The sequence below is a fragment of the Rhynchophorus ferrugineus genome, unplaced genomic scaffold (genome assembly GCF_030347505.1).
Source record: "Rhynchophorus ferrugineus isolate W39M unplaced genomic scaffold, kcgeb_rfMv2 rfM6, whole genome shotgun sequence".
NCBI classification, from domain to species: Eukaryota; Metazoa; Arthropoda; class Insecta; order Coleoptera; family Curculionidae; genus Rhynchophorus; species Rhynchophorus ferrugineus.
The window spans coordinates 5,886,188-5,905,662 of record NW_027472585.1 but is presented as its reverse complement, the minus strand read 5'-3'; the positions used below and the strand labels follow the sequence as shown (position 1 = coordinate 5,905,662).

General features: G+C 31.5%; 1 protein-coding gene across 3 annotated transcripts in view; it reads left to right on the top strand.

Moving 5' to 3' along the window:
- Positions 1 to 19,475, top strand: part of Egfr (Epidermal growth factor receptor) — a 178,162-nt gene that overhangs the window by 121,859 nt on the left and 36,828 nt on the right. The window contains exon 1 of one of the 3 annotated variants that reach the window (XM_076407789.1): positions 12,047 to 12,399. The exons of the other annotated variants lie outside the window; for them this stretch is intronic. Coding sequence (XP_076263904.1) covers positions 12,114 to 12,399 — 286 coding nt within the window. The 5' untranslated portion in view covers positions 12,047 to 12,113. Of the gene's footprint in view, positions 1 to 12,046; positions 12,400 to 19,475 lie in introns of those variants that run through there. 3 annotated transcript variants of the gene reach the window in all.

The window sequence follows — 19,475 nt, the reverse complement described above, 5'->3', positions numbered from 1 at the left end:
TTATGAAGTGGTAAACAATAGAGTCCAGGTTGGGTTCCTTTTGCTCGGACGTAACAAACCACCGACAAGATCTAGAGATATTCTAGTTTTTAATTTATGTTGTGAACGACGCTGATGGTTTTATCGTTTTGTTTCATCGATATCAGGTGTTTCTTTCTCATTTACCTTGGAACCCGATTTTGTTCAGTGTGATTCTATATTAGATAATGAAGATAACAAACAATCAAACAACAAAGTAAATTTATTTAATATCATTCAAGTGCAGCATTATTATTTGACATTTATTATTATTGTTATTATTTATTATTATTATTTGACACTAATTTTCTGATTTAATTAAACTTTTTTTGTTGGCCTTTTAAAGTTCCTGCATTTTAGAAATTTGAAAAAATCGATTTTTCAAATATTTTCAAACTTTAGCCCTTCAAGAGCATGTTTAAATTTAGAAAAATATTCTTAAGAGCTTGAAAATATGAAATAAATAGATTTTTTCAAATTTATAGACTAGAATACACTTTTAATAACAACACAGCGTAGCCTTTCATTTTGTTCTGTACTAAATTTGTATCAATACTTAACAGTGAATAATTTTTTCTATTCTGATTTTAATAGATTGTTCTTTTTGCAGCATTCAATTTCAATTTACGGTCATTCAAAATCATTTTGTGGAGTATTAAAACACTTTCGTTCGTCGTTTTCGTCGGTAACAACTGCTTTTGAACGTCTACTACGTTCACCGTCTTCGGTGATCATTTCACCACGTCTAAATTAACATGCCAATTTTTGATGGTTGATTTTGCTGGGACAGTGTCCGGAAACTCCGCATCAAGCGAAGTTTTTGCTTCAACTGTATTTTTTCCCTTTAAAAAGAAATATTTTATTAACACGCGAAATTCCTTTTAATCTATGTGTCAGGCCGGGGACTTTTTAATTGACCTGTGTTATTGTATGAACCTGATCAATTGTTGAATGCATATTAACAAATTCAAAGTGATTGTCGTATTGAGGTATTAGGTATTTTCTCTCTATAATTTTATTTTTGCAATTGATAAATGACATAAATGTGGTTATTTGAACTATAGCTGCATAAATGCATTCATCAAACTATAAATAAATTAAGTTATTTAACAAAACAGCAGTGTAATCCAAGAATTGTTATTATAACATTATAAGCAGATATTTAAAAATGTTAAAAGTGTTACTGCATAGTTATATCAGGTTTTTTTTTATTGCTCTATTATGATTAATACTTCTCGGACACGAACCATAAAAGGATGGAAAACCGCAAAGCTGAATATTTGAATTTCAAATTAAATCAAGACATTGCATTAGAACGCTGTTAGTTTTTCTCTTGTTTCTCGATAACCGAGGGTTTTGTTATTGATTTTCGCGTTCGCGGAATGGCGCATGGGATCGGACAAGAACCGATTTTAGTCGGGTTTTGTTGTGACCGGTGGGTTATCGGCGTCGGAACCAAAACGAATTAGAAACGCGGTAGGTGGCGATATCGGTTGAATATTCACGATTTCAACCTGCCACGAATTTATGGCGCCACTCCGATATTTTCGCTCGTGTATTCAATTAATACCAATTAAAACCGGAGTTTTATGTTGCACCGTTTCATAATGTGACCTTATACGAATTTTGAAAGGAACACTGACGAAACCATTGGCGCGGCCGGTTATAAACAAAACAAATTATCGCTTTTTTATGTTGCGTTCGGTAAAAAGTCACAACATATTGTTTTTTAAACTGCTTTGCGGTCAAATTCCCGCAATTAGCAATAATGTTCAGAAAATGATTTAGAAAAAATATTCGCGGAAGGCTCCGGCGATATTTGAACTCACGATCTCTTGTTTACTAGACAGGCGTTTTAACCATCTAAACCACGGCGCCTCACACACACTGTATATATCTAAAAGTTATAATTTTAAAAGCTTTGTTAACTTTTATAGTATCAAAATTCCAAAGCTAGATCCAAATATACAACTATAGCTAGAGTAGTGACAAAATAATATCAAGATAAGTACACTTATAATAGACATATAGACATGGACTGAAAAGTATCGGGCGTAACAAAGAAAATGCGTTTTTTTGTTCAAAATTCGTGCCCACATAGGCAGAAAAGTCTCTGGCCTAACACATAGATGGCGCTAATTTTATTGCATTTGTAGGCATGTTCGTCGGGTCGGTCAGTCGATCGAAATATCTGGCTGCCGCTGCGATTATTTGTCAGAACACTCATTACTATTTTTGGAAGGAATTTGCACGAGAACTGAAAACACTGGTTAAAGTAATACTGTTTATTTCAATGTTAAATGATACATGTGGTCGATGGGAGAATTGAAAGGATATTAGGTTAGGTAGAGGAAGTACGGTAGCGCTGTGGAAGTGGTACTATTACAAGGGGATGAATAAAAGGAATGAGAACGACATGTCGTCATGGTCTTTTATCGCCTGGAACTGCATAGTATCAATCCACCGGCGTTGCCAACCTTTATACTTGCTGGTGGTGAATTCGGGGTGGCCTAAAGGGTCGTGACGGTCGCCACACATTCGCCGCTTTTTCAGTTAGTACTAACCCTTAAAAGAAAGTTGGTAAAATTTTATGATATTCTAACCATCAGTTTGTGAGTTATTGTGCTAAGAGTCACACTACTTTTGTTATTTTCAAAATAATTGATCAAAAACAATTTCGTGTTTTAATTTTACACTGCTTCTTGATGGGAAATAATATCGTTCAAGCATAGCAATGGCAAGGACAACAATAATAAGACGTTGGTTTTCTGACTTCAAACGTGGTGGTGGAGACACCGTTGATGCAGAACGCAGTGCACGTCCAAAATCCACAAAATCGTCTTGAATGATCGAAAAGTGTAGTTGCGTGAGTTAGATGACATCGTAAATATATCAAAAGAATGTGGTGGTTTTATATTGCATGAGCATTTGACTATGAGAAAGTTCTGTTCAAAGTGGATAGGTGCTCACTGTTGACCAAAATCAAGAACGTATTGATGATTCTAAGCAGTGTTTGGCCATATTTAAATGTAACAAACCCGAATTTTTGCGTCGATATGGATGGAACATGGATGGACACCAATTGGTGAACGTCGTCCAAAGCGCCCGAAAGCACAACAATCGGCTGGACGGCAACAAAGGTTGTGATCTCGGTATTTTAGGATGTGCGTGGTGTAATATTTGTTAACTATCTTGACAGTGATTGATACCATAAACAGTGAATATTAGTGTTATTGGATAAACCACCGCATATGGCAAAGAAAAAAAAAGTTTCGTCGAAACAACGCACCATGTCACAACTCAATTAAAACGATGATAAAACTACATGAATTGCTCCCACATCCACCGTATTCGACAGATTTGGCTTCCAGCGATTACTGGCCGTTGCCAAAATGCTCACCGGTAAGAAATTTCACTTCAATGAAGAGGTTATCGCTGAAACTGAGGCCTATTTTGAGGCAAACGATAAATCATTTTACAAAAGTGGTATTAAAATGTTAGACAGGCGCTGAAATGATGGTGTGGTTCTTGATGGAGATTACGTTTGTAATTTGTTTTCTATACTTTGCGAGCAATTTATATTAGACTCATTTTAATTACAAAACTCACAATAGTTATGGACATTTAATTAATTTTTTTGACAATGACCTGTTCAAAAAATGTGCTTGTAATTTATATTATATAGGAACTTCATATTTCAACGTAGATAGTAATTAGAGAACAATTAATAACGAGAAATCTAAGTAATGACGATGCTGTGGGAGTAATAAATATTCTCGCTATACGAAGGTACATAAATGGAAAGTTCTCTACGATGAATGCAATTATCTTTTTTACCTACGCACAACATAAAAATCCTATGTTAGTGTTGCACGTTTTACACGTAATTCATTGTTGACGCCCTCAAAAGGAAATTTTCAAAATTTTCACCTATACGCGTTAAGCGACATATCGATTTCGAAACGTCGTCGGAAAAATGGCGCTGCGTGTGCGTTAAGAATAAAGACATAAACATTGAAAGACTGATATAATGTTACTTTTATCCTATTTTGTTAAGTCTTGGTTTCCGGGACCATTTGTTTTGACTTGATTTAAAAGTTTTATAACGAATATGTGCTTGAGTATATTATTTAGTTATTTATTTCCATATTGTATCGATATGAGGGTGTTGATTAGTGAAAATAAAAAATGCGAATTAATTTTAAAGAATATATTGCTTTTACATATTATAGTGCTATTCATGTTAAAATGTAACACAAGCCAGTTAAATACCATTTAATTTTTTTTTAAATAAAAAAAATTATTGAAATACATCTTTCATGTTTATTCTGGAAATTTATTATGATTATAATTCATAAAAACTATGAATGTTTTTGGAAATCCTCATGGCATTCTTAAGATATCAGACAGAAGGACGTAACTATTTTTTTTTATCAGAGTGAGAAGAAATTGTGTGGAAAAATATTAATTTGTATTTTACTACATTTTATTATAACAGGTCAATTGAGAAGCCCTCGCCTACCATAATAAAACACTTTTTTTTTGGCAAAATTATTTTTTTTATTCATTACATAATAACATAACACAATTCATATTTCCATTCATTAACATAATTCCCTTCAAGGGTGATATACCGATTATAGTAACCCTTCAACTTTTCGATACCATTTTTGTAATACGATTTGCCCTTTGCTTCAAAATAGGCCTCAGTTTCGGCGATCACCTCTTCATTAGACGAAAATTTCTTCCCAGCGAGCATCCTCTTGAGATCTGAGAACAGGAAATAGTCGCTGGATTCCAGATCTGGAGAATACGGTGGATGACGAAGCAATTAGAATGGATTTTTGCCAACATTTTCACTGACTTGTGACACGGTGTTTTGTCTTGATGAAGCAGCACTCTCTTTTTCTTCAAAATGGATGACTGTCGATTGGACTTCGGAGTTAAATGATGCAGCCATGTTTCATCCACTGTCACATATCGATGCAAAAACTCGGGTTTATTACCCTTGATCATCTTCAAACACTGCTGCCGAATAATCAACTCGTCGTTGTTTTTGGTCTAAAGGGAGCTCGCGCAGCACCCACTTTGCACAGACCTTTCTCATATCCAAATATTAGTGAATGATATGATATACACGTTCAGTTGATATCTTTAGAGTGTCTGCTATTTCATTCAATTTCAATTCGCAGTCATTTAAAATCGTTTTGTGGATTTTTTGAATGTTTTCGTCGGTAACAACCTCTTTTGGGCGTCCACTGCGTTCACCGACTTCGGTGCTCATTTCACCACGTCTAAATTTAGCATACCAATCCTTGATCCTGGGGCAGTGTCCAAAAACTCGGCATCAAGCCAAGTTTTTGCTTCAAATTTTGTTTTCTTTCAAAAAGCAATATTTTATCAATACGCGAAATTCCTTTTTATCCATTTTTTCACAACAACAAAAGTTGCTTCACTCTAAGTACTATAGTTCACAAACTAATGATTCAACAGCTGTCAAATTTATACACGCATCTTTTGAGGGTTGGGGGTGCTAACTAAAAAACATATGGATTTAATTCTATAATGGTTTGTCTAGGTTATTCAACATTTGAAGGACTCTTATTCAACAGTACCATCTTCAAGCTTCCAGTCAGTGTTTTGTCATGTTTGTTACTGAATAATCTGAAGGTAGAAAGGAATTTCTCTTTCTTCTTTTTTTTACTAATTAGTCTTCACAATAAGCAAACAGGATATCAGACTTTGATTTTATTCATTCGTTGATTTTTGAGTTTAGTATTAATTGACCCCTAAAATATCTGAACTATTAATTTATTTTAAAAAATTCTCGATAATAGTCTACACATTCATATGGTGATTGTTTTATAACAATCCTTTCATTATTAAAGTAAATTTCATTCATTTTTCCAACTATTTCTACGACACAATTACCATAATTTCTTCTACAATGAACTATTCTTTGTAAATTAAATCTGAATGATTTTTAACTTTCCTATGGAATTATGTATTGTAAATGTGGGAAATCATTGATGGTTATTCAAATATTGACTTGCAAATGGTCGAAATTACCGAAATAGAACCGGAATAATATCAAATGTGTATCGCCAGTTTGAATATATATATATATATATATTCAATGAAATCGCCCTGATAAACAATCATTTATTCCTATTGTGTTTATGAATGAGTCTTTATTTTGTTATTTACGGTTTATTGTTGATATAATATATACGTTTAGTTAAAAAAATCGACGAGAATTTTTAAATAAGACCCTTAAGTTTCGTTTATTAACCGACTTCAAAATAAGGAGGAGGTTCAATGTTAGGCGGTATATATTTTTTAAGGCATATTCGTCGATTTTTCCGTCAATTATAGACCTATTTTCAAAATTATTTTTTTATTATTCGAAAGAGTGCACTTTCGAGGTGGTCCTATTGGAAACAAGTCTGGATCTGATGATGTAATCCGGGGAAATCGAGGGAACACCTCAAAATTTTCACATATTTTTAATCTAAAATAACCAGATATTTGTATATAATGTTATTGCTGAACTGATATGACGGAAAATCGGCAGTAGTTCAGTGTAAAATACATTCAGTTTGCTTTTTTAGCACTAATCATATAATATGGAAAGTCGTAGAAATACCACAGGCAGCTGTTTCTATGGTGTGCTGATTAGAGCGTTCAGCTCTCGTGCGGAATTCACGGGTTCGATTCCCAATGGGGCAACAACTTTTTGTTGCTCTAGTTTGATTGCAATATTTTTCAAATTACCTAGACTAGGTAGCAGACCCTCTGGGCTGACCCCGTTCCTTGTTTTCAATCTTTGTTTCTTTATTCTTATTTTTCCTCATACGGGTTGCACTTTTACTTGGTTTACCCATTGTGATACCTAATAAAATAACTTCGTAATTTATTGAGTAAATATTCTAATACTAAAAAGAGAAAAATATATTTTTTTTATTACTCTTCATGAGTCCACAATCTGACCTATTGGCAATAAGTATTTCTTATGTCTATATTATATATACATGGCATGTAGAAAATCACTTCATTAAGCAATTTTCTGTATAAAATATTATCTTAATTAATTAGTCTTATTCTAAAGCTTATTCTAAAGTCTACATCTGTCCAGTAATCAGATCAGGTGGTGTTAAACGTTTTAGTCTACGCACTTTACTATCACGTCGCATATTTAGCTGATTAGCGAGTACATTGGGATGCACTGACACTCTTTCGAAGTACTTCACACAAACACGTTGAATTACACTCGTTATAGGTTCTAGAGGAATATCGTCTTGTATCACTTTATTTGAAATATAGTACGGAGCATCAACAATGGCACGCAACACCTTATTTTGGAACCGTTGAATGATGGATAGATTAGTTAGCGGTACCCCATATTTAATTCCATTTGTCCAAATGGGCTTGAGTATAGAATCATATAGCTTGTTATCTAATGATACCTAATGATATCTAATGATACATATAACAATACCTTGTTATCTAATGATAACTTGGATTTGCGCCTGATGAGTCAATACATTTGATATAATTTTAGTCGAAGTTGTTTTCGTTTAGAGAGTATGTTCTTCTTCCAGATTAGGTGTCGATCTAAGTGCATACCAATATATTTAACTTGCTCTGCTTGGAGGAGTTGACGATGATTGATATTCACTGGTGGACATGTATTTTTAAAATTATCAATCGGTTCAATATTTTTGAAAAAATTTTATTTTTCTCTTTTTAGTATTAGATATTTACTCAATAAATTACGCAGTTATTTTATTAGGTAATATAGTGTCCTTCATTTGATGCAACATGTGTTATAATTTTCAGTTCCCATCGCAGAATATGCTTTATCAATTCAATCCATTCAACGAGTACTTACGGTTTTTGTTTTCTATTTTAGCGTGACTGAAGAGTTTTCTTCTTTAGTGATTGATTGTTCCTGTTTAAACTAGGAACCAAATGCTTCCACCCTTTTTCAAATTTAAATATATTGTTGGTATGCACATTTTGACGCATTTTTCTAGAATTTTACATTTCAAACTGAATATTATGGTTTCGATGCAAGAACCAAAATTTACGGTTGGGAAATTGTTATTAATTGTTATATATGTTTTATCCCTATGGGTATAAATCTAAATATTGACCTATTTGCTATATAGGAAAAGCTGTTTTTGTAACATTATAGTCGTTGATAAAAAAAGTAGACTGATTGAAATTAAATAGTCGACCATACACTACTTACAGTTAATTGATCTAGGATCAATAGAGATATTTTGTCAATCAATCGAAGAAAGGCCTGCATTAAATGATAAGCAACGCAGTATTTCCATCATCGTCAGAAGACCTTCGCTGATTGGAATAATGTCGATAACAATGGAGCGTATTTGATTTAAATTAATTTCTTTTTAAACTATAAGGAGTTCCTGTTTAATTTTATGAAGAGAACGCCACCAATTTTTTTGTAATAAAACATATTATGAATGATTAGTTTAAACAGAACAATGAAACTATTGCCCTATTGTATATTTTTCATTCAACAATAGATTAATTCACCGAAAAAATTAACATAATCGAATACGCAATGCATATTCGGCGATATATGGATATTTTCGAATATTTTAACATATTTTGTCCGCAAAATAATCTACATAGTAATTTTTATGATTGAAGTTCACGCTGGCTATGAAACGTAAATACATTAAAACAATTTTTTTATTACTACATTTCATTTGTACTTGGATCAGTTCCCAAGCAAGACGAGTGCGAGATAAATACATCAATATGTATTCCTCAATTATAAAATTATAATATCTTATAGCTATCTATAGTTTACACAAAAGGTATACACTTTATATAAGTTCGTATGGTTTGGTTCGCTTCCATCTTCTGATATCCTGCGCGTTATCCAATAGTCGTATTGCTTTCACGTTAGTATGATTTAGTAATCTTCTTTCGTGTTTTAAGCTAAATCTTGGATAACTTCGCAAATCCATTTGATTTCCAAGTCATCGTGCAGTTCTTCGTTGGTTACGTAGCGATAGGCACTGATAATTAATCGAAGAATTTTATTTTGACAGTTTAATTAATACTATTGATTGTCCTGTGGTCGAAATTAAACATTTGACGTTACGTACACATTTGAAATTATACGTTAATATTACTAAAACTTGTTTTGACAATATTTTCATTATAAGATAAGGAATATGTTATATATCAAATATATTAATTAAAGTAACAAATGTCTGTATATTAAAATATTTAATTTCCATTACATTTTAATAATCACCAAAATTTAATAATTTTAAATTACTTCATCATTGAACATTATAACAAAAGAATCATGAGTAAGATTATTTTCAGAACAGCAAAAACTTCTGAGCCTCAAATATAAGTCTACATGATTTTTATTTAGTTTTATTAGTTATTATAATCATAAACATGGAATTTTAAATGAAGTAATACATATTTGTATATTAATTAAGACAATAAAGAAAATAATTAGGCTAAACTCGTTCTAGAATCAGATAATATTTTCATTTTCATTTCATTCTAGTAAAAAGGAGACACAATGCTGTCTGATCATTTCGCACACGTAAACGAGCAAGCCTGTCAAATTCGCCCGGTTGTCAGACGTATGCGAAATTCTTAAAAACAAGATAAGAGGTTATAAATCTAAACGATAAACTATCGTGGCTGTATAATTAACTGTAGATTTTAGATGCACCCTAGTGTTAAAATAAATTATATTTGATAATATTTTTGTTCAATTATTTTATTTAGATTAGAATTTTGTTGTATGTCAAAGCCAAACTGAACTAAAACTCAGAGTCGATGCGGCAACATTGCGACGTTTTGATAGCTAATATCGAGGTTTGAAATCGAAATGACGTGTGTACAAAATAACTTTTAGCAGACTGTAGTTAGTTTGCTTTATCTAGAATTTTCATTATTTAAGTCGATTAATATAAAAAGCAAGATATCGTATCTAATAGAAAAATTATGAGGAAACTATATGAATAAATTATCTTTGCCTTTTCTTCTCTCAACAGTCAGCTGATAGAGATCATCAGAAAAGAATTAAAATTAAAAATAATAGAGGAACATTGAACGGGCCATTAATTTTCAGGTACCAGGTCAGGTGGGGTGAAATAAATCACGAACGTTGAAAAAGAGTCAGGTACGAAAACTGACAGGGATATTTCATATTCGAACCCTCACAACATGCGGTTAATACCGATTTCTTCCAAGGAAAATCGGATATTTAGCCTAGAATCGAAAGTATATCGTAATTTTTCCCTCGATAATTGTTTGTTTATATTACCTAAAACATTTCAGGTTGCTTTCTTAACGTATTGTTGTAGTCTCCGCGAGGCACTCCGCGTTCTTCAATCTCTCCCTCTTCGGTTTTATCTTCGTGCGTTATTCTTTCAAGCATGCGGCTTCGTACCACAACAACAACGAAGCGGCAAAACGCGCAGTCGTTCTGACTTAACGAAAAATCGTAATAATTATCGAAAACCCTTCTATTTTTTTTTGAACAAACTTCATAACTCTTTTATGTGTCCAGTAAATAATTGATAATTTACCACTCGGATTATCAGAGACACGAACATTATTCCCGGCATGTTTGTTTTGGTTTTAATGTCGGTTAAAATGATCAGAAGATGTTTCTGTCACGTGAAAAAAAAAAACAAATTTAATCGCCAAACTTACCGTCTTAGATTGCCCAATTTTTTTTTCTCGTCTTGAATCAATATTTGGTCGATCGAACAACTAATATTGATCCTCTAACAATAATACCATTATTGGAATGCGTGAAATTTTTTTCAAGGTTTCTTATCTTAACTCGTTCTAGTTTAAATTTGATGTAACGAAATTGTAACGTCTTTCGCCCATTTGTAATGAGTAACTATTCATAACCGTGGAATATCTTGAAGGAATATATACACCATTAATTTAATAATCTTAGTAATTATAGTAAACCTTTCGGTTAACCGAGATCATAACTTTGTTTATAGAAAATAAAAAACTGATGATTTTCTTCATGATTGTTCATTGCTTGTAATTTTTTATTGATTGCTTTCTGATGTTCATTGATTTTAGTTGAAATTAATTTAAAAATATTGTTTTAATGAGTACATATATATTGGTTTTGTTAATTTTTCTTTCGTCATTTTATAATTTTAGGAATCATTTATATGATACTGTTTGTTGTTGTATTTATGTTGGTACTTTATTTTTAAATAAAATCAACTGTTACGGTTTATAGAAAATAAAATAATAAACACTGATGATTTATTTCATATGGCACTATTTCAATCACGTCTCATGATTGCTTATTATTTACTTGTTATCTCGTATTGATTGTTTTCTATTCTTCATTGACTTTAATTGATATTAGTTCAAAAAATATTGTTTGAATGAGTACATATATATTGGTTTTTATTAATTTTTCATTTGTCTTTTTTATAATTTTAGGAATCATTTATATGATACAGTTTGTTGTTGTATTTATGTTGGTACTTTATTTTTAAATAAAATCAACTGTTATGGTTTATAGAAAATAAAATAATAAACAGTGATGATTTATTTTATATGGCACCATTTCAGTCACGATTGCTTATTGTTTATCTCTTTTCTCTTACTGATTGTTTTCTAATCTCCATTGTTTCTAATTGAAATTAATTTAAAAAATATTCTTTTGTTGAGTACAGATATATTGGCTCTGGTTTTAATAATTTTAGGAATTATTTATTTGAAACTGTTTGTTACTGAATGGTACTTTATTTTTAAATAAAACCAAGTATTGTGATATAAATATTTCTTTGTATTTCTTAAGTTTTCGATACATATCATCAATTTCGAATTAACCCAAATGATAGCTAGGAACGCGCGTATTGTACCATGTTGCCGCTACGTTCGGATTTAGAGCCGACTATACCTGTACCAGGTATAGACGGCGTACCAGATAGAAGGTAACTGTGTTGTTTTGTTTTCAGCTCTGGCCTCCTCAGTCAGTCCTGAGTCGTCGGGCAGTCGTGACCAAGCTAACGATGTAAACCCATTCAACCAGGGCGTCGAATATGTCGCCTCCAAGTACCCAGTGCTGGTCGATGGTACCGAGGGATGATGATGATGATGTTACGTTTCGACGTCGGTACGTTTCAAGGACGCGATTCGCGATTTTGGTGTTGTTTGTTGTGGTGACGTTGATGATGATGGTGGGCAAGTGCGAGGGTGGCAAGAAGAGGCACAATCACAACCAGGGGCTGAACGCAACCGTGCCACTGGGTGCGAACAGAATTAGTCAGATCAGGCCGAAGCCGGTGTTGATAGGAAAGGAGGATGATTTCGTAGCCAAAGGGAAGAGTAAGTGCACGGTGGTTTTGATCGTCCATCATTAATAATCCGTTCGCAAGTTATATCGGACTTTGTATATAAAAAAACAGTTACATCACAAATGATCTCAAATTATTTCGTTGAAAACAACAATAATTAATGTACAACATCGAACAATGGCTGTTTCTATTTTATTAACGCTGTTAAAATAAACGTATACCTATAAAATAAATAATAAAACAACACACTATATGTATTGATAGTTTATTTTTACTACTAGTTGTTAGATCAATATCGAATTAAACTTTAATTGTTGTACGAAGTCTAAAAAGATTAAATTGGAACAGCATTTCTATTTTAACACATTTCTATTTTAGCCTATTTTTAAAATTATACTATAACATTAAGCGGAGCTTTTACCTTATAGGTACACACTAAAAGCTCACTCATTTTGGTGGGTTTTTATGGCATTACCTGTTGCATTAAACCGTTTATTATTTGACGGGTTGGAGGGTTTTCTACTTAAATTTTCGTCTCACACGATAACATCTCTAAAGTATCCGTTATTTTTACCTTTTCTATATTCTTGGAAAACTATTTTGCTTCATACGTACATATACAACACTTTGATGTAGATCATAGATTAATAAACTTTAATAATATAAATTAGAAGAAATAATAACAAATGAATAGAACTCTGTTGTTAAGACTGTTAAAATAAGGTTCATTCGTATATATTGAACATTTTGATGTAGTTCACTATTTATATTTATCAAATTCACTATATTTAACAATATTTTCACGATTTTATTTTTAATGACATTTAACAATATAAATTAGAAGGAATAATACCTAATGAAAAATGCTCTATTGTTAAAACTGTTAAAATAAGATCACTATATTTATCAATATTATTGTCACTATATTTAACAATACTTTCATGATAGTTTCACGATTAGTTTTAATAACCTTTAGCAATATAAATTAGAAGGAATAATACCTAGTGAAAAATGTTCTATTCTTAAAACTGTTAAAATAAGGTTCTTACGTACATATACAGCATTTTGATGTAGATCAGTATTTATATTTATCAGTATTATTTTCGCTATATTTAATACAAATATAAATAAAAAATGCTCTATTGATAAAACTGTTAAAATAAGATTAGAGATATGGTCATTTCAGATTATTATTTTTGCGTATTAATATCATTGAACTTTCTGTCAGTCTGTAATTATCAGTCTGATATTTTAAATATTTCGTACCTTCTTGCAATCAAATCGAAATGGGATGCTGTATATTAATAAGTAACGAATAAGGTTGTACTTGTATTATTACTTATGACTTATCATATGTTTCAATAAATAAAAGCATGTTAACGAAATTTATATAGATTAATATTTATAATGCTGTTGCCATACGTGTTAAAATATGCTTTTATGAGATACTTCATTTTATTTCAAATTGTTAATATGTAGTTTAACGAAAAGTAAACATTGGAATTATAACATTTTGATGTAGGTCTATATTTATCGATTTCACTATATTTAACAATATTTTCACAATTTTACTTTTAATAAACATTAGTAATACAAATTAGAAGAAATAATACTGTACGAAGAATATGCTCTATTGTTAAAATTGTTAAAATAAGGTTATTGATACGGTCGCATTCTCTTAGATTCTTCTTTTTGTCTTTTAATATCATTGAATATTCGTATTCGTTCTTGCAATCAAATCAAAATAGAGATAATGTATCTTAATAAATAAGGAATATATTGTTCTCGTGTTATTATTTGTGACGTTTAGTATGTGTCAACAAATAAAAGCATGTTAACCAATTTTATTATTATTTTAAATAATTTAGCAATTTTATTAAAATTGTGTTGCCACATGTGTCAAAATGTGTTTTTATGATATATTTCTTTTTATTTCAAACTGTTAATACCTAGTTTCTGTTAATACAGAAAAGTAAACTGTGGAATTTGTTACGTACATTTTCCTCAATATATCCATTATCAGAATTATCGAGAAATCATATCAATAAGCACACGGTGCAACTGATGGATGCAGTGTCGAAGATATAGTAATCACACTGGTATCAGTAAAGTACATTTTCGGTTTATTTACCTGTATTTATCGATGAAACGTTGAACAGTTTACTTTGAAAAATTTTCTGTTTATTTGTCTGAACCGGTGTGAGATTTTCAAGTCACGTATTTTTTTCCTCTGGTGGTGATTAAGTAACGTGAAGGTATCGATGACCGATATGTAACTGGTCAACATAACGTCATCATATTGTGGATCAAATGCTGAAAATAATATTCACAACTAACCGCTAATGATCATGAAATATGGGCGGTGTTAAGTAACAAATTTGGATTGTGTTACTCATAGAGGATCATTTGCTGGTCCATTAGTAAAAGTGCGAAACAACGTTGGACTTAATATCAGTAGCTGGACGTGAGATTATCAATGGATCTCAACGATAAACCTCAATGATAGCGAAAATTAGAAAAACATACAAAAAACTACTATGTTATTATTGCAAATATTGATAAATTATCATTCTGTTTTTGGGAACGATTTCGTGCCTTCAGTCGAAGACTTATAAATACATTGATGATATTTATAGAATAATCAAACAAGTCTTCCTCAAGATCATTGAAGATACAAGTCCTGAACACTTCCTAAGTATTGTTTGCTATTATTTAGAAGAAATTAGTGTAACAATGGTGATCTAGAAATACAGTTAGGTCAGAAATCATTGGAACAATGGATTTCAATAGAATCATATTAATATGGTCACATTTTTGTAGTTTCCATATAAAAACTTAACATTTATAGATACCTTTATGACGTTTATAGAACATTAAAATCATACCTAGAACTGAATACCACTTAGGAAACACACGAATATCATACAATAATGTTCTTCGGCATGTTTTGGATATATCAAAACCTAATTAAAACAAAAACCAATTAGACAGTAACGTTGTAACAATTATTGTGCTGCCGTCGATAGTCGATGTATAACAGAATTGAAATTGTCCGATACAAAAAAAACTAATTTAAAAATATTAATGACTTATATTGATCGCCGATGATGTTTATATGAAACAGGATGACTGGGCGAAATTTTTTTAATGGTGATCGAAACATGATATTTTTGTCGGGCCTACAGGGCCTGTGCGTGGAAAAACAGGTAAGCTCTGTAGAGCATAAGCTAAGCTCGGCATTTGAATACTTTTTTTAATTTTCATGATAATAAACGGTTCGGCTTTATGAAGGGTCATTTCAGTGTTATGTCTCTTAATGCCCTATTGTGATATTAACTTTTTAAATTAATTTTCAAAATAATTATCAAAATATTTGTTTACTTTTCGTTTAGAAATTGGGTATTTAAATGTATTGGCGGTTTTTCTTTTGAACTTTAGGTAATATCTATAAAACATAAACATTTTTGAGGAATTAAGATTGTGGGATTACAAAAGACAACTAGACTGGAGTATAGGATGGTTGGAAATATAATAGAGACAGGGTATATTTACATTAATTACAAAACATAATTCTCACAATTCTGAATAATATTACAGAAATCTTCTAGATAATCAGAAAAGATTAAACTCTTGTATTGAAAAAAAATAATGTAACGAGACTTTAGACATTTTCGCTTAAAAGAAGTACGGAAAAGCATTTAATATCAGACCATAATGATAATGATGCGTGTTTCTCATTTTCCTATCTTTTATGGAGTATTTCAAATCCATACCTGAAAAACGGAACATATTTTAGTGGTTATACAAATTATGTAAATGCAACATTGCTTCGATTGCAAGATTTCAGTTCTTCATCTTATATTAGACCATTTTCGAAGCACATGTTTGATATGTAAGAATATCGAAAGTAGATCGAAATAACTTAATGGTGTACTAGTTAATGTCACTGAATATGTGTAATAAGAATCTTTAGAGCTTCTAAATCTAGTTTACAGGTTTTATGCAAAACAGAAATCGTCTTTCCAAATTTAAAAATTTGTTTTTAATTTTGCCACGGCCTACTATACGTTTTTTGTTTGATGGTTATTTATTGATATGGTCTAATACCAGTAATTTTACTGCGATTAAATAGTTTGTACATGGAAACACCTACATTTTGACTTTTATGGGAGGTTGTGACCGACAAATAAAGCAAAACAGGACAGGTCCTCCCCGCCTGAAAGAATTTTAATAGTTGCTTAAGGCATCCTTTAAAAGCATTTACTGGTTGCTTCCTCGTGAGCCCTCTTCTTGTACAGTCAGTGAAAACATTGTTGTGAATTGCAAGAATTATATAGCCATGCTTTTACACCAAAGTATCTTTTAAATACTGTGTTCTTCGTATAACAGATGTGAATAGAAACCAAGTAGAATTATAGTATGCGCACTGACCATCATTAAGCTTTAATTCGCAACATAAGCACCAAGAATCCGAACATATTTTTGATGTGCCACGTTATCTCGACATCGGCCGGCGATTTAGCCTTAAAACTATTCGATTATCTTTATCAAAAGCGGATAGATTATTATTTCATGCGGGAATGTCAATTAAGACGTCAATTATATTTTTTTCGAGTTGAATTAAACCGAAGCTTCATCTCTAAATTACACATGGCGATTTGTTCGGTTCCTCATCAGCTTAGAGCGAGAAAAAAATTATATGATTCACGAACTAATGGACTATCCTTGATGTAAAATAATTATACGAGGTAAAAAAAGTACTGGCCAAAGAAGAACCACGGAGAAAAAACGAGAAATAACCGACGAGGATAGCTGCGAAGGTCACACTCGGTCCATCTCGTTCTCCGGTCGCGAGTTCTATCTCGAACCAAAAAGTTTGTTAGCATCTCTACAAGAGTTACGTCATCAGAATTCTTAATCATGTATTAGCGGTAGTATAGGTTGTTTTTATTGGTGTCCGCCATCAAGCTGGCCACGCCGGTAATCTAGCGGGCTTTGCTTTTTGTTAGATTAAAATGGATGCGTAGGATGATTGCATCCAAATGTTTTATAAAAATTGTTATATATAAACGATTTACTGCACTGTTTAAACCATCGTTGATACAACATTTAGATATATACAACACTTATATATTATATACAAAGAAATTCGATACACACATAACACTCGATTGGATGGCAGTTTTGACCTGAAATCAATATCTGTCTTGGCGTTATTATCTTACTTAAAGCCTATTCAAAGTTTGTTTGTATATGCGTCATCAAGATGTTTAATGTATTTCCAGTTGAAATTTGTAAATTCGTTTTACAGTCAAAAAATATTTTCCTTCTCATTTTATTCTAGTTTAAAAGACGCAAAATGCCGTCTGATTAGTTGGAACACGTAAACGAATGAACATGTCAAAGTCGTCCAGTTGTCAGACGTGTGGAACATTCTTGAAGGCAATAGTGATAAGAGGTTATAACTCTAACCTATGAACTATTGTGGCTGTATAATTAATTGTAGTTTTTAGATATACTATAATGTTAAAATAAATTATATTTGATAACATTTTTGTTCAATTATTTTATTTCGATTAGAATTTTGCTTATGCCAAAGCTAAACGGATCAAAAACTCAGAGTTGATGTGGCAACATTGCGACGTTTTGACGATGATTTTTGAAATTTCGATGACGCATATAAAACATACTTTGAATAGACTATATAATCACATTCTGATAACATAGTATTGCTTTCTTAATGAGGATTTCACAAATTAGTATATTTTTGTAAGTAATATATATATTTCCTTTATTAATATATTATTAAGTTCTTATTGTTCATCATAAAGAAAGAACACTTAACATTAAACAAAAGCAGCAGAAGACCAGGCTAATGGGTATACGTCCCATTCCAAAATCAGATTCATCTGAGTTGTTGAACCTTGGAGCTGAAAATAGAACTAACTCTTTTGTTTAGCAGAAATTATTATACAATATTATAATGCTATATATAGTTATTCGTAAAACTGAATAATTGAAGGAAATCAACTCATTTCGGCTCACAACTTTGAATTTAGAAACATACAAGCCATTATTGATCTACGCTGCGCAACTATAGGGTTGTACAACGAAATTCAAACTCACCAAAACAATTTCACAGCATTGTTAATGCTCTAAGGTATACGAAAATATCTACAAATATTTAATATCACCAATGGTGACGGAGGAAGAACTTTTTTGCGTAAAATAACCAAGAGATGAGCAGAGAGGTCTGGAGTAATTAGAATAACTTTTATTTCTATCACCTCTATAGTGAATTTAGGTTGTTAATTAAAATTAAAATATAAAATTTCATTAGCTTTAACTAAGATATATAATTGTTAATATTTTTTTTCATCTAGCGTAAAAAATTAATGATAAATAAAAGTATTTGTGTATACTAATTCTGCGAAAAGCCGATTTTGTATATTCAGGTAATATTTAATGACATACACAAATTAGAAAACTAGGAATACGTAATGTTTACGTACAGCAAACTAAAATACTGCATAACAGTATTACGTTTCATAGCATTTGTAATATACCATACTAAGATAGTATAGAATTTTACCACGTTGGAGGAATATTAACATCAGAAATTAGTGCTCTACAGAAAGTACCAGTCCTTTCTAAAATAGTTACCTACTTTCTAAACTTGATGACTGAGTTCCGGTAAGACAGGACAAAATATCTGGACATCTAAACAGATACCAGGTGTACGGGAACGTCATTACCGTTTTTATCCGAAAAAAAAACTACATCATTTTCAAGAAAAAGGAAAAATGTATTTATTGAAAGTATTTGGTTTTTCATTCTATACATCTTGCTCAATTTTCAGGTAATTTCATCCCAAAAAAAACTATTTGTCCTTTGAGTAAAACCTTTCAACAAGCTATTTCGTTTTGTTTGCAAGCGCGTGTGATGCGAAAAGTTGATAGTCGGACGCAGCAAGGTCTGGCAAGTACGATGGGTGCGATAATATGTCCTATATGAGTGATTTCAACGATTTTTTGGTCGGTCCTGTTTTATGAGACAGCGCGTTAATGTGCTTTACGATGCCTTCGGGCTTATACTATTTCACCAAGT